General features: G+C 53.1%; 2 protein-coding genes across 16 annotated transcripts in view; one reads left to right on the plus strand and one right to left on the minus strand.

The window, feature by feature from the left end:
* Positions 1–1,383: 1,383 nt before the first annotated feature.
* Positions 1,384–11,595, plus strand: DEXI (Dexi homolog). Of its 5 annotated transcripts, none has more exons than XM_077141822.1 (4): positions 1,384–1,838; positions 4,502–4,570; positions 5,479–5,615; positions 10,926–11,034. In XM_077141822.1, the coding sequence occupies exon 1, from the start codon at positions 1,393–1,395 to the stop codon at positions 1,678–1,680; it is 288 nt and encodes a 95-aa protein (XP_076997937.1). In that variant the 5' UTR covers positions 1,384–1,392; the 3' UTR covers positions 1,681–1,838; positions 4,502–4,570; positions 5,479–5,615; positions 10,926–11,034. The 5 variants fall into 5 exon arrangements, with proteins under 5 accessions (XP_076997937.1, XP_076997934.1, XP_076997935.1 ...); XM_077141819.1 differs by having other exon boundaries at positions 1,384–1,667; XM_077141820.1 differs by lacking the exon at positions 5,479–5,615 and having other exon boundaries at positions 1,384–1,667; positions 10,926–11,038.
* A 3,273-nt stretch (positions 11,596–14,868) lies between these two features.
* The window catches only part of CIITA (class II major histocompatibility complex transactivator), a 51,396-nt gene continuing 44,278 nt past the window's right edge, over positions 14,869–21,986 (minus strand). For all 11 annotated transcript variants that reach the window (XM_077141812.1, XM_077141811.1, XM_077141810.1 and 8 more), the window contains 7 exons: positions 21,388–21,468; positions 20,744–20,836; positions 19,577–19,663; positions 17,101–17,184; positions 16,857–16,940; positions 16,062–16,159; positions 14,869–15,556 (listed from right to left, as the gene is read on the minus strand). In XM_077141812.1, coding sequence (XP_076997927.1) covers positions 16,084–16,159; positions 16,857–16,940; positions 17,101–17,184; positions 19,577–19,663; positions 20,744–20,836; positions 21,388–21,468 — 505 coding nt within the window. In that variant the 3' untranslated portion in view covers positions 14,869–15,556; positions 16,062–16,083. The remainder of the gene's footprint in view (positions 15,557–16,061; positions 16,160–16,856; positions 16,941–17,100; positions 17,185–19,576; positions 19,664–20,743; positions 20,837–21,387; positions 21,469–21,986) is intronic.

A 21,986-nucleotide genomic window follows, 5' to 3' on the forward strand; every position in this document is an offset into this window, starting at 1 on the left:
AGAATGAGGAAAAGGGGTGTTGGGGACAGGGAAAATGCCGCAGAAAAGGGAACAGGTTCTGGACTCCAACCACACGCAGGCACAGCAGCTCCCAGGTCCCTCCATTTCTCTGGGTCCCCCTTTCCTCATACTAGATAGGATTACATGCTATCTGCATTGATCAGCTCAAATTAAAGAATGCATGTAAAGCGTGGCGGGTCTGATATGTAAAGGTTTGATGAACTGTTTTGGAAAGCACTGTGGGTAAGGCCAGCCTCCTGAAGGGATGCAAAACGCTTGCCCATGAGAAAGGGAAACAGCGGGTGGGAGACTTACTTTTCTCTATATACCTCTTTGTTGTTTGAGTGCTTAACCCCGTACATTATTATGTTTTTAAACATGGATTACAAAATAAAAACAAACAACAAATAGCTTCGCTGGCAGAAGCTCTGACCCAGCTAGGAATCTACCCAGGTGTTGAGAAAGGATCCTGGGTAGTAGACTCCCCACTGGGCAGACCTCCCAACGGTCAGATTTTGGAGAGGGGAAGGGAGCACTGATGGAACTTTAGGAAAGTTCAAAATGTTCACTGGAAATGTCGCCACCCCTCCTCCGCCTCCTTTCTCACCTGGGGAAACTGAATCCCAAAGAGACGTAGCGCTCTACCCAACCCAAACAAGGGGCAGAGAAAGCGCGCGGTCTCTTTCAGCTTTTGTAGTCTTAGGATACACGTCTAGGATTGAATTGTGTTCAGTCCCTTTTTCACTTCCAGACCCGCAGAACGAGTCGGACTTGAGGTGGAGGGAGAGACCACAATTAAGAAAGCAACTTTCAGGAGCGCGCCGTGAGGGGCGGAGCCAAGCGGTACCCGCCCCCGGGCGGATCGGGCCAATGAGCGCGGGCGTTGAGCCGACCAATGAGCGCGGGCGGGAGGCGGGGCGACCCGGGAGGCGGTGCTCGGAACGCCACCAGGAGGGCGACGCGGAGGCTGCGGCTATGGGCGCTGGGCCTGCGGGGGCGCGCAGGGGGCGCGAGCGGGCCGGGCGGGAGGGACGGCAGCCGGGACTGGCCCTCGACACTGAGCCGCGGTGGGGTCCCCGCCGGCGCGGAGAGGCCCTGTGAGCTCGAGCGGGGCGTAGCGGGGGAGCCGGACGGCCGCTTCAGGGGGTTCGCCTCGCCGCCGGGTCAGTCGGGAGGGCCGTGTGGACGTATCTGGGGGCGCGGTGACCCCGCCCGGCGCGTTTCAGGGGTCGGGGCGCTTCCGCGGGGGCCACCGCCGGGGCCCAGCGCCGCCTCCGTCGAGCCCCCTGGAGCCCCTGGATGGCTGACTTGTCCCCTCGCCGGCCGCCCGGGCGCCGCAGCGCCTGAGCTCGCTGGGATCGCCGGGCCGCCGCCGCCCTCGCTGCCCGCTGCATGCCCGGCGCCCGGGTCGCGGCCCACCTGGACGCGCTGGGCCCCCTGGCCCCCTACGTGCCGCCGCCGCTGCTGCCCTCTATGTTCTACGTGGGTCTGTTCTTCGTCAACGTGCTGATCCTGTATTACGCCTTCCTCATGGAGTACATCGTCCTCAACGTGGGCCTCGTCTTCCTGCCCGAGGACATGGACCAGGCTCTCGTGGACCTCGGCGTGCTCTCCGATCCCGGCTCGGGCCTCTACGACGCCGACTCGGAGCTTGACGTCTTCGATGGGTACTTGGAGTAGGGCCCTGGCTGCCGTTCCCCCCCTTCCCCCACGACCCACGACCCTCGGCACGGACCAGCCGCCCAGATCATGCCACCGCCGCTGGTTGGGGGCACCGTCCGGCCAGGGGTGGGACCCCCCCCCCCCCAGGACGAGGCCCTCCGCGGCCTCCGAGGCCTGTAAGTGCCCTCTCTGCGCGGGGTGAGGGCGGAGAGGGAAGCATCCCAGGCCGGACACACTCCTCCCCCAGGTTTCTAACTCCTCCAACCACCTCCTCCAGGTCTGACTGGATGCCAATAATGGCGGAACCCCTCTCAGGCCCTTAGGTGGGGCAAGAAAGGCCCACCCAGTGAAGGTGATGGCTGTTGAAGGAGATAGAGGGAGGCAGGGCCTAAGTGGCGTTTGGAATAGCAGTAGAACCTATTGCTACAGCTGTGGAAAAAGCCTTTGCTCCCAAATCCATTTGAGCTGTCAGCTTCTCCCCCCTTCCTCAGCCTGGATGGCTGGTGACCTTGGCCTTTTGGGGATTCTCACTAGTCCAGGAAGGATAAATAGTTGGGACTGTCAGAAGAAGTATGGAGTAAGGCACTGATTGCCTTTGCAGTGTGGTCCCTCCGGGAACTGGGTGGAGACTGGATGCAGGGCCTTAGGTCCAGGCTGTGAGAGGAGAAATCTCATTCAGCAGAAAACCCTGTATTTCCTTTTGGCCTTGGTTTTGCTGCTGTTTGGGAGTTGGGTTTCAGGATGCCCCAGCTCATCGGTTCTGCAGCTCAAATCTGTAGGGGCTGCCAGCTTTGCAGTCTGTCTGCCTTCATGGAACAGGCAAGTTGGAGAAGGTGGAGGGGTAGCATTGGGGCTGGGGCTGCGGCTGGGGCTGGCTTTGCATTCAGTGTTTGTAAGGCCTCAAGAGGCCATTGGGTCACCAGTAGAAGGGACCCTGTGACCAGGGAGCTTCATGGCCAGCCCCACCTCGTGTGTTATGGATGGGGAAATGATGACCCATGCAGGAGAAAGACTTGGCAGAGTTTCACAGCAAGAGAGAAAGCTGGCCTGGGGGAGAGACCGTGCAGCAAGGTTCATAGGCTAGGGTTCACAGGGTAGGCTGAGTAGAGGGGATGTTGAGAGGGTATGCAGGGACTCTTCTGGAAAACAGGCACTAATGCTCCTCATCCCAAACAGGCTGAGTTTACTACCCCCTTCCTATCTTTACCCTACCACAGTCAGAGGATTGATGTAGGCTGCTGCAGAACTTGCTGTCAGTGATCTGAGGGGTCAGCAGTCTTTGAAGAAAGCTTTAATTGAGCTCGGAGAGCTTAGTGAAAGCGTGTGCCAGCTGCTCTGTATACCTGCTGGCCTGCCTTCCATCCATCCACCCTTTCATTCTTGTATGGGACATATGTTTTTAGAGTACCCACTGTACCTGGCGAGTGAACGCACTGAACACAAGTCAGTCCCGGTCCTCCTGGCACTTTATGAGGAAGCCAAGTAGGTCCCCAAATAAAATCATCAGGGAATTTTTAAGAGCTGTAAAGGCACATAAGAACATGAGTGCCACAGGGCAGGTTGTTATTTTTACCCTGGTTGTGTTCACTGCTGTTTCCTCAGCACATAAAATGGCACCTCCCATCTAGGAGATGCTCAATCCAAGTTTGTTGAGGGGTTGAAACAGAAAAATAGAGATGGTCCATCTTAAACGGTAGTCAGAGAAGGCCTCTTGAAGAGATGACACATTTGCACTGAACTCTAAATTAATACAAGGAGCCAGAATGAAGATGTAGAGGGAAGTGATGATGCAGAGGAAACCACAACTGCCAAGATTGTGAGATGGGAGAGAACTGGCTGTTGCAAAGAAGGCACCCCAGGAGCTGTCAGGGCAGGTGGAGTCAGACCATGCAGGACTTTGGAGGCCACAGTTAAGAGCAGTGGGAAGCCATTGGAAGGTTTTAGGCAGAGGATGACAACCTAATTTGCCTTTTACAAAGGTAACTGGCAGCTATGGGAGAATGAACTGGGGGAGCAAGTTTGGAAGCAGCGAGGCCACTTAGGAGGCTGTTCTATTGTCCAGGCAAGAAGTGGCAGGCTTGGGTGAGGACAAGGTTAGCAAAGAGGGTGAAACATGGACAAATTGAGAACACTTTGCAGAGGTAGAACCTATGGGACTCATTCATAACCTGACCCAAGTATCTATCATAGACCATGCCCAGTTCCCGGCCTTTGTACATTTAGTCATTCGACAAACACTGGCCCTGCCTGCTTTTTCCCAGGCCCTGTGCTAGCACCGGGAGTCCCAAGATGAATCATAGCCCCCAAACCAAGGGCTTGACTCTTAGACATTGCATCTTAGTAAGGAACTTCTTATTTTATCTCTTCACCACGTCAACAAAAGCACTTCCTCCTCCAAATGAAAACATTGGTATATTTCGGACTGAAAGCTGAAACCCAGATGCTTCAACATGCTTTGCAGTAAACACTGTTTGAGCAGAAACACCAGGAAGTCTGTCTCAGGAATACTCTTGCAGAGTTCTCAAAGTGACAGGGCCTGATCCTGGGAAGGGGGATGGCATGGAACAGTAGGCAAGACACGGGCTGGACAAATGAAAGCCATGCACAGCATTCCCTCTTCCCCATCCCTAAATGCAAGCAGAGGAAGCCTTGGTTCCAGGTACTCCAGAGCCCCAGACCAGGAGTGAGGGAGGGGTGGCTAGCAGGAAAAGCCTGTGGAAAATATCTAAAGATGGGACCCACAGAACCTCTGCACCTCAGGCTGCTTTCTGCAGTAGGGGAGCACCACAGTCAGTTCTCACACTTTCACTCCTCATGTAGACGCATGTGTTACCCACAGGCTAACCAGGAAGCACTGACCAGGGGCTTGGGGCATACCAGGGACTGAAATGGATCTCCAGATGAAAAGGTACACCTACTTTTGCTCCCTCCATCCTGTCTCTTGTCTTTGTGTCCCTGCATAGTGCAGTTCCTCAAGCATTTGTTGAGCATTTATTTATGGTTGCAGAAACAGGGTTGTGGTTAAGAGCCAGGACCCCAGCATCAGATTACCTGGGTTCAAATCTCAGTCCTAGCTGTGACCTTGGGCATGCCATTAAACTCCCTGAACTTCAGTTTCCTCGTCTACAAAGCAGGGATAATGAAACTACCTCGCTGGGTAACTGAGAATTCAATGAGATAGGCATAAAAAACATAGAGCTTGATGGAGTGATAGATCACTGTTTACCACTATTATTTACAGTCAAACATAAGGGAAAGCTTATACACACAGCCCCCTGTGGGGGTGTAAGCTCACACATGCACTCCAGTGGGAGTATTTATATCCCACAATGAGCAAAAGAGGACTCGGTGCCTGAGCGCTGGGTAGATCTAGGTCTGGACCATAGGGGTAGACTTCCCACTCTGCTTTCCCTGCCCCGAGACCCTTGGGAAATCTTTCCCACTACTCTGTGGTCTCCATATGGCACAGATCAGGAGCCCTGGAGGGCTGCGGTTTGCCTAGAATGTTAATTATTGCCCAGGAACAGGGAGTGAGGAGTCAGGAGCTCCCTCCTTCCCAAGAGAGGGCCACTGCGGCTGGCCTGGGAGCAGAGGATAGTCCTTGCATCACAGCAGTTCTGATGAGGCAGCTCAGCTGGATTGATTGGCCTCGGTTCCTAATGTAAACAGCTGGTGCCTGCAAGAGTGAGGCACAGAGTGAGTCTTGTGAATCATTGCCACAGGCTGCACTGGGTGGGGCTAGAAATAGAGAGACTCAGGACTTGCCAGAGATTTGAAGCTAAGGGTAACCAGACCCATCTGCCTATCTTGTTGCAGGGTTTCCCTGACTTCAGACCTCTCCTGTCTGGGTGGCTGCAATGGCTCCTTCCTCCTCCACCTGCCCTGGTCCTTCCGTGTACCAATCTGCAGCCTGTACTATCAGCAGAACACCCAGGCTGGGCAATACTGTACTGGTCAGAAACCCAAACCCTCCATGGGGACCTGGACACAATCGGATTGGGTCATGGGAGATCCCACAGGTGGCTTTGGAACATAGCTCAGAGGGAGCAGGGCATCCAGGCAGGAGGGAAACAATGATGACACAGAGGGTAGGTGCCAGCCAGAGATGGCCAGCTCCATCTCTGTCACCTGGAAGTGACTTGGCTGGCTGCCCCTTCAGACAGGAGCCAGGACTCCTACCTTGGCCCTGCATTAAGAGGATGCAAACAAATCACAAATAAGGGACAGGCAGCACCTACACCAGACCCTCAGTCATGTCAGTTTTGCTGAACTTGGAAAATGAAGGCTCTTAGCAACTTGCCCATTCACTTTTCTGGCTTGTCTACTATCTTTTCCCACCAGCACTAATGAAAGCATATTCTTGTTGGGAAAACAAGATCACAATAAAAGGGACAGGTATCATTATCCCAATCTCACAAAAAAAGAAACTGAGGCATGGGAAGGAGAGGTGAGGGGTCCAAGGGAACAAAACCACAGCCCCGCCAGGGGCCTCCAGTATTATTTTGAAATAATTTCACACTTAAGAGAAAAGTTGTAAGAAGAGAACAAAGAATTCCCATATACCTTGACCCCAATTTAGCAGTTGCACCCATTGATGTTTGGCCATGTCTACTCAAATACACAAAAACGTACTTGCTCTCTCTGTAGATACGTGGACACAACATAGGCACATGCATTTACTTATTTTTCAGAATCATTTGAAAATAGGTTGCAGACATCTTGCCCCTTTATTCTTGTATCCCTAGAACAAGGACAATCATTTACATAGCCACAGGGCAATTATCAAAATCAGCAGATTTGCCATGGATTCAGCTTTATTACCAGTCAGTTTTGCCGATTGCCCCAACGTGTTTTATAACAAAATCCCATAGCAAACCACCCTTTGCATTTAGTTGCTCTGTCTTTAACTTTGGCATTTTGAAGAGTGTCTCAGTTTGGGTATGTTTGATGTTTACTCTTGAGATTATATTGAGATGATGCTTTTGGGGCAGAAATAGCACAGAAATGAGTGCGTGAGCTTCTTAGTGCGTCTAACCAGGAGGCCAGGGTGCCTGTGCCGTTACTAATGTTGCCACCTTTCGTCAGTTGGCTAAGGTAGGGTCTACCAGATCACCACTATCAAGTTACCTTTTCCCCTTTATAATTAAGTTTAAATCCACCAGCTTTAGTGTTTCACTTTAAAAAAAACTACATTTTGTTTGAGTTTATTTTTAAAAGAATGCTTATGTCACTGTAAATGGAAAACCAGCATCACTTGGCATGGATGAAAAGTATAGGTACCAAAGTTACTAACTTCTAGGCAAATACTAAAGTTCGCTAAAGGCATAGGGCCTTAGGCAAGTGACTTACTTCCCCAAGCCTCAGTTTCCTCTGTAAAATGGGAATAATGATAGTACCTGCCAAAGCATATGTGCTGTCAGTGTGGATGGTGGGTCGAACTCGGAGACTGCGCTAGCCCCAGCTGCTTTCACCCTTTCTTCAGTGCCTTTACTTTTTGGGAGACCCACTTATCAAAGAGGGTGTGTCTTTGTGAGCAGCCCTGAGCGAGGGCAGCCTTTGAAGCAGCCCGAGGGCGGTGGCAGTTGGTCCCCTGCCCCAAGCATGGGGGTGACTGGGAGCTGGAGCTGGAAGGGTGGGGCATCATTCCCAAGGTTCCTTCTTGGCTTGGCTGGGTGGTTAAAAATAACTGTGCCTCTGCCATATCCCCATGGCTTCCTGTGAGTGTCACTCTGTGAAGCAAGCAGGCCTCATTAGTGCTGTTGAGGGACACGGACATGGGAAGTTCATGGCTGGCTCAGATGCCCAGCTCTGAGTTGGCTGAGTTGGGCCTCCTGGCCACACCTACCTAGTCCTCCTCCCAGAAAGTGCTGTGCCTGTCGGGGTCCTTGAAGACAGTGAATACACCAAAGCAGAGAGAGACTGGCTTTCCAGGCACCTCTAAAGCGCTTGCTACTTTTCCCTTTTAACTGGAAAAACCAGGCCCAGGCTCAATTTTGCAGGCCCCAGAAATCTGGCTAGAAGTATTATTCTCATTTTTATTGTATTTTCACAGTTGCTTTCAGCTTATGATAAATCACGCTGTTTTTAATTTGTGATAATGATAAAAAGATTCCTTTTAAAAACGCAGAATTTAAGAAAAGCAATTTGATTTAAAAGATTAAGTAAATAACAGTCCAGGCAGCCCTTGGCTGTGGTGAAGCGCACAAAGATGGTGGGCAAATGCCCTTCTGGAAGGCCGCAGGAGGCTTGCGCACTGATCCGCTGGAAGCCACATTGGGACTGAGCATGTTCCTAAAACCCACACCTAATGAGTCTCAGTCAGAATCCACACGGACCTTTTCTGTGATCGTGGCTTCCATTGTGGACAGGGACTCATACAGAGATTGGCAGCTTCTCTTTTCCCGTCTTCTTCCCTCCACCACTGCGTTGGCCAGGCTCCAGCCAGGTACTTGGCAGGTAGATATGGTGGAAATACTCCTGCTGCACAGCCTGTCACAGAGACAGGACCAGGATCAGAAGGGACAAACTGGGGGCACAGGGCTAATCACATCTGGTGACAGTGAATAAGTTGTTTGGTACATAGAGGAAGGTGCGATGGGTTTCTAGAAGGCAAGGTCTTTGGACTAGGAAAACTGCTCCTCCTTTCAGAAAGCCCGGGCACTGAGGAGTCTTCCCTGCCTGGTGTTGGTTTCCAGTGGGAGCAGAATGGGGCATAAGGAGGGGATGGGCTCCCCATGTACCAGATACCTTACATGTGCTGGACGCTCAGCCAACATGATTTCATTTAATCTTCAAAGTAGCCCAAGGAATTCGCATTGGGAGTGACCCATTTTCAGATGAAGAAACTGAGGCCCAGAGATGTCACCTAATGGGACTTGCCTGAGGACACAGAGCTAGGAAGGGGCAGAGCAGAATTACTCCAAGACAGGCCAATTACAGACCTTATCCAGCCTGTTCCAGAGGAGTGCAAGAGTGGAGCAGCTGAATTGCAGAAAGTAATTTCCCTTTGACATGTCCAGAACAACCTCCAGCTCCCATAAAACACGGGGAGCGTTTTCTTTATTTAAGCTAAATCCCAAACTGGGCAGTGTGTCCTGGGGAGGTACTGAGCTGAGACATTGCTTCAGAAAATGAATCAAGGCCCCAGCTCTCATTCCAATGAGTGAAACGTGAGACAGACATCCACTCCCTCAGTGTAGGTCTGGGGAGTGGCCTGGAACCCAAGGCCTAAGGAAAGTTAGTTTCAGAAAGAAAAAAATGTTAATGGCTAATGAATCACCTGTGTGCTCCTGGTGGGATGGAAGAGGGAACCTGCAAACACCTTTCTAGGGGCTAAACTCTCCAAGGCCCCTGCTCGCTTTTTCAGCCATGTCTCACCCCACGACCAGCCCCCTACCCGCCATGCCATCCTTGGACCTGCTACACCCTTTCCCGCCTGCCCTTCCCTTTACCTGCCCTTCTCTTTACACACAGCCTTCACCCGCCACTGGGTCTCATTCATACCCCGTGCAGCCTCCTGTCTGTGGACATACGACCTTTTGTCTCAACGGCAGGGGCTGCACTGTGCTCGTCACAGTGTCCCCAGCGCCCAGCTCAGGACCCACCACACAGGTGCACAAGGTTACATCGAGTTTAAAATCTTGGGTCAAACAAAGCCCTGGAGCCTGGCTCCAGCAATTCCAATCTGAACACCCTTAGACAAGTTACCCTCTCTGTACCTTGGGTTCTTCATCTGTACAATGGAGTCATAATGGTGTCTACCTCATGAGGTTATGAGGACTGAATGAGATGGTACTAGACATCCTAGGGATGTCTAGGAGCAGACCATGAAATGAGGACTAGAATTCAAACCGTACATGTATAGGTAATTCCAGGAGGCCATCACAAGGGGAGAAGGGAAGGGCAGCACAGGGTCATCCTGGGGACCCCAGGAGCCAGTGTGGATGCAAACTAGGCCTCAGAGTCACCCCAGATTTGGGGGAATTGACCCTCCACCTCTCTAGCCTTCATGGATGAGGACTGCTATGGGGAGGCCTTACTTTCCCACATCCTGGATTTGTAGCCTGCCTTCCCGGCAGGGCCCTGCAGCCCAGGAAGCAGAGAAAGGATTCAGGCAGAGGCTGGTCATGCCCAGGAAGGGTGAGGAAAGGGCCTGGGAAGGGAGCAAGGAGAAGCACTCCCGGCCTCTGCGAAGGCCCGTGACACACAGTAAGTGCTTGGCAATGGGGGAGCTGCTTTGCTTCTGCTCACTCCCACTGTCCTCATTTCTATTCCAGTGCCAGCTCTACCTCTCAAGCTGTGTCCCTTTAGGCAAGACGCTGTCTTTTCTACTGGTTCTTCACCTATACATTGGGGAGGTACATGGTTCTCAGTGAATGCCATTATGCCTTCTTAGGTGACCCTCAGAACTGGGAGGACATTTTTAGTTGTCCCAACGACTGGGGGATGCTGCTAAACATCATGTGGTGCCTGGGACAGCCCCCACCCCCACCCCGGCTTCAACTAAGACTTGTCCTGCCCAAAATGCCAATAGCACCTCTTGCCAAATACACGTATATTTGATGCTCAATGAAGCTTGCAGAAGGAATGATCTGAGCTGGCAAAGATGAGACTCAGAACCGAGGCAACAGCAGTGGGGTTTCTGAGGAGGGTGGGATGGGAATTTAAGATGCTGCAAAGATACTGGCACCTGGCTGGACATGGGGAGAGAAGGGAGCTGGAAAGGGGGACATGGCGGGGGACCAGACCAGAGGGCTCATGCCACGTCTAGGAAGGACCAACCAAGTGGGGCCACTGAAGAGCATGACTGTAACCAGAGTCTTCCTGTAGGCTTGCAAAGCATTTTCCAGGCAAGCTGGGAGGCGCTGCCAGGCTCTGCCCGCTACCCAGAGCTCGCTCAGTTGCCCAGAAGCTTCCAGTCAACCAGCAGACCCTGTGTGACCCCCAAGTAGGGCTGCTCTCCTTCCCCAGTCGCCAGTACCCCTCTCAGGATGGCCCTTCCTCTCCCATGGCAAATTTAGGCAAATGCATTCAAAAAAAATTAATGGGGATTAAATTAAATCCCTCAGTCTCAGGCCTCCAGTGGTTCCCCAAATGTGAGGAATGGGGGGAGGAAAAGTTCCCTGCCTGCCCCAAACCTCCCAAGGCTTGGCAGATCGGCCCAGATACCGCCCCCCCCCCCCCCCAAGACTGGAGGCAGGGCAGTGCCTCTGTGTTTGTAACCCCCAACCCCACCCCCACTCCGCCTTTTGCCTTCCTCTTAGGCCTGCTCCCCTCCAAAGCTTCGTGCCAACACAGAGATTCCTGCCCGGACCCAGGAGAGTGGGAAGGCGAACTCGGGGACTGAAAGCCGAGGTCACAAAGGCATGTGCCCCGACAAAAGAGGGGTGGCAGTGGTGTCTGAAGACCTTGTCTGCCTGCAGCATCGCACATATGGCCTTGCCTGGGCTTACGACCTTTCGCAGTCGCGATGGATGTTTACAGGAACCCAGCCAGTTTGTCTCCCTGCTCTTCCCCCCACCCGACTGCAGCTGCTTCCCCCACTTAACCTTCGGAGAGGACACTCACTTCAGACTGCGGACACACTCAGAAGCCATTCACAGCTAACTCTGATGCCAGCTGATCCTTAAGCCTGGCTGGCTTCAGATCAACACTGGTCCTAGATGCAATGACTGTTTCAGGAAGTGACTAAGAAGAAAGAGTAGCCATGGGATGTGTTGGAGGCTGAGGGTAGGGTTCTGACTTATTCAAGTTTGCTTGTTCTTCATCAATTTGGGACAGTACTGACACATCACACTGGGGGAGTGCCAAGCGACTCCTCTAGCCAGAAATATTTTTTTTTGAAAATGTGAGTGGTGTTAATACGTTGATAAACCTGTGAAAGCAATACTTAGGAGGCTGACTTCTTCCAATTAAAAATGTATGCAACTTCAACCCCTGCTTTTTTTTTTCTTTGAGGTTCAAGCATAAACTCATGGTTGACCAAGGCAGAAGAGTTAGTGCCGCCAGGCTACAAAGCCAGTGGAGTTTGGACAGTCTGCCCAAGTGGAGGTCCCAGACTGGATCCATCCTGGCTTCCACAAGCTTGCAAACACCAGGGGCAGCCTTTGGGGTATTGTAGGAAAAAGCCTGGGGCTGGGCTGGAAATCAGGCCTGAATCCAGAGAAGTTGTAAGTGTGGAGCCCTTCCCCCAGCCCCCCCCCCCCCCCCAGATCAGGCCTGGCTTCCATTAAGGATGAGGAGAGTGAGTGAGGGAAGAAATAAATGAATGAATGAAATTGGTTCAACCTGCAGCATCTTGAAAAAATAAAAACAAATGGTAAATCTCTCCCATTTGCAGAGCACTTAATGGTTTCAAAGCACCCTCGTGTACACTGTGTTAAAACAAGATCTAGATGATTTGTTGCATCCTACAGGTGAGGAGACCAAGGCATGGGAAGGTAAAGGTAAAGCGAAACTCAAGAGAAAAGGCAGTTTCAGCCCACTTCCCCTCCTGTGACTCTAAGACATGGGATGCTAAGAAATGTGATAAGAAAAAGACATTTGGGACAGTGAGAAGGGAAACGTTTGCCTTGGGAGAGAGGCCTGAGAGGAAAGTTGAGGCTTTGAAGGCACATTGGTTTGAGCCCCATAAAATTGGGATCGTCCCTAATGATGTAACTCCAGGCAGCAGGTGCCCTGACTTCTCTGAGTATCGCTTCTCATACCTAACAAATGTGTGATTTGAGGGCAGACCCATGTCCGGAGAGAGACCCTCCAAAGAAGATGGAAGTTTAGCTTTGCATCTTGACTCCTTCCTTTATAAAGGTGTAACCTAAACAGGTCATGTACGTCATCTGTGAAATGGGGACAATAATTTCCCCCACCTACCCTCAGGTAGACACAGCTCCACACCAAGACTCACAGCTGGGCAAACAGAGCCCATACTGGATTTCTGCCCCCATTTGCCCCTTGTCCAAGCACTTTGTGCAGTATACAGATTGCCCAATCTTACCTGGCAGCCCTGTCCTGACCAGAGAGTTTTTTAATTCACTAAAATGCTAGACTCCCCAGAGCAGGGAACCCAGTAAATATTTGTGGGATGAATAAAAGGAAGTTGTGGTAAGGATTATTCGATCATCCTACAAACATTTATTGAGCACTTACTAGGTACAGGCACCTTTCTGAGTGTACAGGGCACAGCAGTGAACAAAGCAGACAAGTCACCTGCCGTCCTGGAGCTCACATCCTAGGACGAAAGCAGACCATGCAACAAAGTATGAAAAAAATGAAATAGTGGTGAGATTGGAGAGGAGGGGGCAGGGTGGCATGCTGTATTCAATACGGTGGTTGGGTAGACTCTCCTGAGGGCCTGCCCTTGAACTGAGTCCTGAAAGATGAGAAGCTGGCCAGGTGAAGAGCTGGGAAGAATCTTCCAGGCAGAGAGACAAGAATGAAATGCATGGCTGTAATCATGACAGCTATTGCATATTGAGCTTTATGCCAGGCTCCGTTCTCAAAGCATCAGGTCATCGAATCTTCCTTTGACTCCACGAAGAAGGTACTGTGATCATGCCCATTTGACAAATGAGGAAACTGAGGCACAGAGAGCAACCAGCATGAGTCAGCAATGGCTGCCCTTTGAGCCCAAGTAGTCTGGCTCTGGAGTCTCTGCAGCTGACCCCTAGGCTCCAGCCCCTCTAGGGCACCAGGGGCTTAGCACAGTGCCTGGCACACCGTAATAGTAAATATTAATATTTATTAAGCACTTACTATGACCCTTGCACTCTATGAAGCCCTTTACTTGTCTCAACGCATTTAATAAATGGCTGCTCTCAGGTAAAAGCATTAGTATTAACAAGTATAACCTCTGACCTCAGCTTCATCTCTCTGAACAGACCTGAAGCATTGGGTGTGCTGGTCCCTGCCCTGCCTGACGGCGGCTCCATGGTCACCCGCAGCCAGACACCTAGGAGCCCGGGAACTCCGCAGGGCCCACAAATGCAGGGACAGCCTGAGGGGTGGTGCCCAGGCTACCTAAAACCCAAGCCTGGGTGGCAGCACCTGAGGTCCTTCGCAGCCAGGCTGAGACAGAAGGCACCCACCTCTGCAAAGACTCCCTCGGACCCTGCTGACCTTTGCCTCCCACCTGCTGGGAGAGGAGGGCAGTGTGGGAACCAGGCTGAGCCAATGGACATGGGGGTGCATGCAGGAGCCCCGCAGCCTGCCCCCACAGCCAAGTCATCCCACCTCGGGGGGGCCCCCAGCAGAGCAGGCGGTGCTGGCTGTAGAAAGCCACGGCAGCCACGCCTGCAGAGCTGGTGTTCTCAGGGTAGCAAGCAGAGCTGCCAAGTCCCTTCCGCGCTCCCTGCAGCCAAGGCAGGATTCCAACTTTGGCTAAGAAACCGCTCCCAGGATAGAACAGCATATAAAAAGCCAAGGAAATCATTCCCTCTTATATATAGCTTACAGCGCCTCAATCTCTCTGACCCCCAAATAATGAATTTTCTACCAAATCTTAGGAAAAGAAACCACAAAGAAAATCCTTCAGAAGGTACAGGCCTTGGGCCAAGGTGAACTCGTGCCGTCTTTGTGTGTGTGTGCGTGTGTGAGGTGCACGTGTGCACAAGTGTATTAGTGAGGCGGGGGGCAGCTCTTTGGCAAACTGACCGATAGAAGACGGTGGAAGTTATGCTGTGTGGCTTCTGAGGTTAGGTTATCAAAAGGATGCAACTTCTCTGTCACTCACTCTTGCTTTCTCTTGCTCTTGCTCTTTCACTCTCTTCCCTCCCTTTTTCTGTCTACTCCCTCCCTTTTTATCTCTCTCCCCTTTTCTCTCTCTCTCTTTTGCCCTCTCACTTTTTCTTTTTGGGTGATCACCCTACACCCCAGGCACCATGCTGAGAGAAAGCCCAGCCCAGCTTAGCTGGCAAATCCTCCAAGGAACTGAGGCTCTGTTCCAGCCACATCGACCACCAGGGACGCGAGGGAAAGTGCCAGCAATGATTGCAGCCCTGGCTTTCAAGCTGCCCCAGCCGACACTGAGTGGGACAGAGTTATGTTCTCCCCTCTGAGCCCTCCTAGATGACAGATACAATGGCAGAATAAACAAGCTTGTTGTTTTAAGCCACTGCATTTTGGGGTGGTTTGTTTTGCAGCAGATAACCAATACATTAGGGCACCCAAAAGTGTGGAACATGCAATAAACTCGAATAGCAGGCCTGCCTGTGAGAATACGTGAGACGTTTATAAATGTAGTGAAAATAGACAAAGGAAACAAAGGCAGAAAGGGGGAGGGGGTCCTGATCTGTCTCCCCACCCCTCTCCCCCATTAGTGTGCCATTAGCTGTTCCTGCTAAGGTCAAATGTGTCTGGCCAGGCCTAGCTTTGGCCTCTGGCCAACAAAGTTAGTGCAAAACAGTTGAGTTCCGAAGAAAGAAAACAGCTGCCACAGACTCCCAGCCTCTTGGGGTGTGGAGAATTAGGCTGGGGACTCCCCGTCAGTGTGTCTGGCTAGAGAGCAGCATGGAGAAGTGCTCTCTTCCCAGCTGGATGCTGGCCTGGGGAGGTAGAAAATGTGGCCACCTTGGGCCCTCACTCTGGCCTGGACACAGCTGTCCGGACTGTGTTGTAGGCAAAGCCTGCCACCAGCTGCCCACCCCCTGGCCATGGCAGCTAACTTGTAGTCTCTGCAGCTAAGCTGGCCCCAGTCTAGGCCTCAGTTGAGCCCTGGAGCTGGGGCTGGGCCTGTCCACGGAGCAAGACGTGTCCACTCAGCAGCTGAGCTGGGGCCAATCCGGAGCCGACAGGGGCTGGGCGCCAGGATGCCGAGGCTCATGGGATACACCCGGAGAAGAGCTGTGTCCACAGATAACCGGTTCAAGGTCCGGAGTTGTCAGTGCCCCTGAAGAATGTGCTGTGGGAGATCAGGAGAAAAAGGTAAGCCAGGAAGCTTTAGGAGAAGGTGGCCTTGTCAGGATCGGGGCTGGAAGGAGGGGCGGTGGGCAGAGGGGTTGGAGGGTGAGGCACAGCCCGTGGGGGAGGGAGCAGGGAAACGTGGGGGGCAAGAAACTTGGAGAGCAAACTCCTGTAAACAGGAATCTGGGAGCCTCGGGGGCAGCCGATGGGCTGAAACCCCAGCAGCCCTGCAGCAGGAACGGCTTGGCTGCCCCTGAAGGAAGCTCTCCACCATGGCAAGGGCTGTGAGACCCCAACGGCCCAGCCCACCCTGACCTTCTCTGGGTCCCCAAGCCCGAACCCCGGGGCCCAGTTGTCAAGGCCTTGACGACACCCCCACGGAGCCCAGCGTGGAGACAGGTGCCCCCCCCACCTCTGATGGCTCCTGCTTTCGCAGGGAAAACGGCCCCTGGGAGGGTCCCCTGCCATCCTCTCCCCCCGTGCCAAGCCCCCCCATGAGTCACTTTGTTCTGGGCGCAGCCGACGTCATCGCAGGCTGATGCGTGAGTCCAGCTGCTGCAGGCGTTCCTGGACCCCAAAGGGGATGGTGGGCGTCCACATCCTGCATGTCCGGGGAGGGGGCAGGTGGAGGAGAGAGGAGTCGCCTGAGCCCCCAACATAACTGGCCCCCAATTCTCCTCCCACCCAGCCTAGAACCTTGGGGACGTCCCACTTGGCAGGAAACAGAGCAGTGTGGGGTCACGGGGACAGCAGAGACCGAGACCCCTGTCTTTACACCTGTCCTGCCCACTTGCGAAGTGGTTAACTAGCTTCTCTTATTTGTCTCTTCGGTCAAATGGGTCTATGAGGCCCGCCCTACCCACCTTAGAAGCTATGAATGACGAGGTAGTTGAAAGTGCTTTGTATTATGAACCAGTACTGGACATGAGACACCATGTTGCATTAATAATAATAAAACATTAGCTTGAACCATACAAAATTGCCGATTTTGTAGGTCAAGAGTGGCCAAAGGTTGGCAATTTCATATGGTTCAACCTAATACAGCTTTTATTGCACATTTTTCACGTGCCAGACGCTCTAAGTGCTTTTGTCTGAACTAATTAGGTGTCATGCAACCCCTCGCAGTAGATATTATCGTCTCGCCCCCATTTTACAACTGAAGAGACTGTGGCCAGTAAAGTGAGGTGCCCGCTCGCCCAAGGTCGCAGGCTGGTCAAGCGGGCTTTGAGCTCAGGGGCAGTGCCCTGACCCGCCTGGAGAGCTGGGGTTGCGCCTCGCGCCGGGCTGCGGAGACTTACGCCAGCGTCTCCACGTGAGGACACTTCTTCAGGCTGGCAGCGAGCTGCTGGGCCCCGGCAGCCGTGAACTTGTTGTACTGGACGCTGGAGGGAGACAGAGAGGGAGACCTGTCCTGGGACCTGGCCTCCAGGACTGTCCAGGTCCCAGAGCAAGATGAAGGTGCCCCCGCTGGACTATCTGACCTCAGGGCCCCTCCCCAAGCCCTGGGCCCCCGCCCCCCAGTGCCCCCTCGGCCACACTCACTCCAGCACGCGGAGGGATGCCATGTCAGGCAGCACGCGGGCCAGGCTCTCAGCACCCACGTCACAGATGCAGTTGTTGTACAAGCTGCAGGAAACAGAAGTCGGGAGAGTCTGGAGGTGCCGGGAGGCAGGTCCCGAGGGGAGGAGCCACACTGACCCATTGCTGCCCCTATTTTACAGCAGGGAAAACTAAGGCCCAGAGAACCGAGGCAGCTTCACACAGGGCCTCCAGGGAAGCAGCGGGACTGAGAGTGTGATTTGGGAGCAGAACTTCATAAGTTCAAATCCCAGTCTGCCGTTTACTGCCTGCGTGACCTTGGTCAAGTTACCTAACCCCTCTGTGACGCAGTTTGCTCATCTGTGAAATGGGGATGATAGAGTAATGCTAGGGAGGGGGAAATGAGTCTATGCTGGTCATGTGGAATGAACTGAAGCGGAAGCCATGGTTATTAAATTAGCTCATAGGAGTGTTTATGGGGATCAAATGAGTTACTGTAGAGGTTGTGGCCAGCATTTGGGGGTGGGAGAGAGAAAAACCTGGAGTCATGGACCAGTTTGGGTGATGTTTATGTAGTCATCATTAGTCACATCAAAAATAGCACCCTGGGTGTCACTGGTCAGCAGAGACGCTCGCTTCTACCTGGCCTGCCGCCCGGTTCTGGTTTGAGCACGTGACCCCAACATGACTCAGCCTTAGGGCTGCACCATGGGGCACCATGGATTGCCGGGGCTGCCTGTCAAGGCAGCAGGTGCGTCTCAGCAGAGTGGATTCAGGTTAAACTCCAGGATCCCCTGAGGTCACGGGTCAGCTGGTACCAGGGCAGGAGCCACGTGAGGGCTTGGCAATCTCTGCCTGGGGTGGGTCTTCGAACTTAGACGGCACTGCCTCTGCCCCACAGGCTGAGTGATCTGACCATATTTCAAGGATGCCAAGATGCCCGTCTTACCCCATTTAACATTGTCGAGTTCCGAGTGTGTCTTACAAGCAATGGAGTGTCATAGTCTAATCCACAGCTTTTTGTCCTCTTAACAGCACATAAAATAATGATGTATCACAATGAATGGCATCTTAGATCCCATGAAATATGATGTTCCTTAGAGTGTAAATCAGATCAGTTGTCACGTCCCCATGCCCTACCTATTCTCCATGAATGCTGAAAAGCTCCAGCGACCCCCCACCACCTTCAAGGACCACTTGTGTGGTCCAGCCTCCACTGACCACTTCCTCCCCCATCCCCCATTCCCTGTCCCCATTCACTACACTCTGGCCCTGAAATACCCAACCTCCAGATCTTTGCACCTGCTGTTCCCTCTTCCTTCATTTCTTCTTCCTTAGAGCATCCCGTGGCCAACTTCTCCTTATTCTTTGGGTCTCACCCGAACAGTCATCTCCTCAGAGGTCCCCTGACCTCCCTGGCAAATTGGATATTCCCTGTCGTGCTCTCCTGAGCCTTTACTCATTTCTATACCAGCATGAAAACCACAATTTTAAATTATTTAACTTGTGTACATGCTTCCTGCTAATTATCTGAGAAACCTGAAAGCAGGGACCATTTCTGTCTTGCTCGCAGTTGTATGTTTAGTTCCTACTCTAGGTTCTGGCTCATGATTGATGTCAGCGATACTGGAAGCCCCACAACATTCTAGGAGATGCCAAATGCATAGTCTATGAGTTGTACGGTACGCAACCTGTACAACCATACAAGGCAGCCCTGGCTGGGAAGATAAATGGATGGATGAATCAGTAATTAAATGGGCCAGATACCTTCTCCACCCAGAATCTGACTGGCTGTCCTTGGCAGGTGACAGGCGTTAGAGAAGGGTGAGGGAAGTTTCTCCCAGGCTGGGGAGTGAGGATCTGGCAATGCTCAGTTGGGCAACCTGAACTTTGGTATGGCCTGGGCCAGGTCCTGAGTCGTAATTCTTGGTACTACCTGGGGCTGGGCTGGAAATACAAGACCCCAAAGCAAGAGGTGCTATGCCAAGGCCCACCAGCAGGTGGCGGTAGAAGGCCTGCCACGGGCGTGAGCGACACTCTCAGCCTTGGCTGCCGGAGCAGGGTCAGCCTTCTGGAAGGCTCCAGAAAAAGCCCTGTCCCGCTCTGCCCTGGGAGAAGAGGGCCAAAACTGAGTACCAGGGCGGGGGCTACACCAAGAGCTTTAGACAGGAGTTTGATTTAATTCCTTGAGGAGTGCGTGGGATGGTTGTCAGAAGAGGGAAACAGAGGCACAGAAAGAGTGGGCACCCAGCTCAGCCCTTTCCCGGCCATGCTCTGGGCCGTGGCGCTGCCCAGCTCCAGGGAAGCCTGTTCACAGGGACCTCAGGTGGATGTTGTCCCCCTGGAGATGGGCCACCCCATGCAGCGGTGCCACAGAAGGTGACGGCTTCTAGGTCCCAGCTCGGACTGTGCCGCTGATGCGGGGGGCTCTGTCCACCCCACCCTCAGCCCGCCAGCCCAGCCCCAGCGCCCAGCTCACCTCAGCCTGAGCAGGGACACGGCCAGGGAGGGCAGGGCCTCGGCAAGCTTGCAGGCGCCCACGTCGGTGATTCTGTTTTGGGACAGGCTGCAGGGGCCGCGGTGGGGTGGGAATGGGGGGTCAGGACCAAACCTGCACCCCCTGTCCCACCCTGGGCCCGGGCGGCAGCACACAGGCCCCCGACCGCGGTGAGCATGGCGGGGTAGGCTCACGGGAGCGCCCATGCACTCGTCTCCTAGAGACGAGCACACTGGGGTCCTGCGGTTGGGTCCTGACCAGGTGAGGAGGGAGAGGGCGCGAAAGGGAGAGAGAAATTGTCTCCCTCCCACCTGGTTTCTGATTGTATAGCAGCCCTTCTTTTCCCTGGAGACCACCTCTCAGCACTACAGCGAAATCCGTGGCTGTGTTTCTTTGTTTGTTGGTTGACACCCTCCCCCCAGCTCCTCAGCTGGGCTACAGGCCCCGCGAGGAGAGAGGTCATGTCTGCTTTGTCCATCACTGTATCCCTGTGCCTACAGCTGTGCCAAGCACATAGTATGTGCTCAATAAATGCTTGTTAAGTACGGGGTGAGGTGTGGGAGGAAGGGATGTGAAAGGGGGTGGGAAGGGAGGGAGGGAACAGTTAACAGAATAAAATTTTTCTGTTTTGATAGTAGTGTTTTACTGACACTACTCAGTACCTGTGTTCTACCAGCGTACCTCTCTTCTACTCCCCACCCCAGTATAGTTTTCTGCCAGTATCATTTATTCTCATCACCATGCACATTATAATCCTGGATTCATTTATTTGTGTGCTCGTTTATTGTGTTTTCTGACTAGGATTTAAGATCCTTGAGGTCAGGAGCTTTGTCTGATTTGTTCAAAGCTGGGTCTCCAGGGCCTAGCCTAGAACCTGCACATAGTAGGTGCCCATTAAATATCTTTTGATTAAATTAATGATTGGATGAATGAATGAGTAAATGAGTGACTGAATACAGACATGAGTGAATGAGCTGTTGGATGAATAAATGAATGAATAAATGACAGACTGAATGAATGAGTGGATAGATGCATGATTGGCTGAATGAATGAATAGATGATTGCCTGGATAGGTGAATAAAAGAATGAAAAAAGTCAGCTGGACTTGGGGGCCAGCAGTGGCAGGAAGGGTTGACCAGGCCCACTCACTTGAGCGTTTCCAGGGCCTTCAGCTGCGGGAAGGTGGCCGACAGCTGGGTGACGCCTTCGTCCCCAATCTTGTTCTCGCTCAGTGAGTCCAGGCTGCGGGTGGAATCAGGTGGGAGCCATCAGCCAGTGTCTGGGAAGCTACCCCTGCCCCGGCCCTGGCTCTGAGTCCCTCCTGCCCCTCCAGCCCTGGGTAGGCAGACAGCCCAGTCCTGAGCCTGCGAGAGCCAGCCCTCTTCACCTAGGGGTGCCAGTCAGAGAGGCGGGGGTTAGCAACCAGTGGGCTCAAATCCATTTTGCTTTTTAGGAGACCTGGGAGGTTGGGCAACTTCCTCACCCTCATGGAGCCTCACTTTTCTCCAGTGTAAAATTGCATGGTGCTGCCCTGATGGGGTGGCTGGGAGGAGGACATATTGGGTCATAAGAGGACTCCAAACATTTTCTTATTATTGGGGATTCCATCTGCCGTGCATTCCCTGCAGTGGGGACATCTGGTAATTCACGCCAGCCTGCTCCGTTGAGTGAGCAGCTGGGGGGAGAGAGGAAGGGACAAAGGCTCTCCTCTTTACTCCACATCGAGCACAGAGCTTGGGGTGGCCAATGCGTGAGATTGGAGGGGAGGGGTAGATCCAAAGATCCGTACTCACTCCAGGTGCTGGAGGGAAGAAAAGGCTGAGAGCATCGCCACCAGCTTGGGGAAAGCCTGGGGGCCAGAGACCGGGCCCAGCCTAAGAGGCAAAAAAGCTGGGTAAGAATCAAGAACAGTCGAGGCGCTCGCCCCAGGGTGGGATGAGACTAGGGCACAGAAGCCAGGCCCATCCAGGGCCCCTCCCCTCCACACCCCACTCCCTAGTCCCTTACCTCCCCCCACCCCACCAGGTGGGGCCTCAAGTCTAAAAGGCCAGCTGGGGGTTCCCCGGGTTTCATCTCTGAGAAGGGGAGTCAGCCCCCACTCCCCCCGACACACGCATGCACGCTTCTCCCACCCAGGCCTGGTAACGTGGTCCCCAAATGCCCACCTGAGGACGTCACCAGGCCCTGAGAAATTCAGCTTCCTTACTCGCCTTTGCATTTCAATAACAGAAAGAGCCATGGGTTAGGCACTTGTGGTGCACGAGACACTTGCTAGTCCCTTCACTGGGGTTAGATTACACTTAACTCTCCCTTTTACAGATGAGGAAACTGAGGTACAGGGGTAAATAAAGTGCCTAAGCTCACACAGCCTGGACATGTTTTGATCAGACTT

This window comes from Tamandua tetradactyla, chromosome 23, assembly GCF_023851605.1.
Source record: "Tamandua tetradactyla isolate mTamTet1 chromosome 23, mTamTet1.pri, whole genome shotgun sequence".
Classification (NCBI taxonomy): Eukaryota; Metazoa; Chordata; class Mammalia; order Pilosa; family Myrmecophagidae; genus Tamandua; species Tamandua tetradactyla.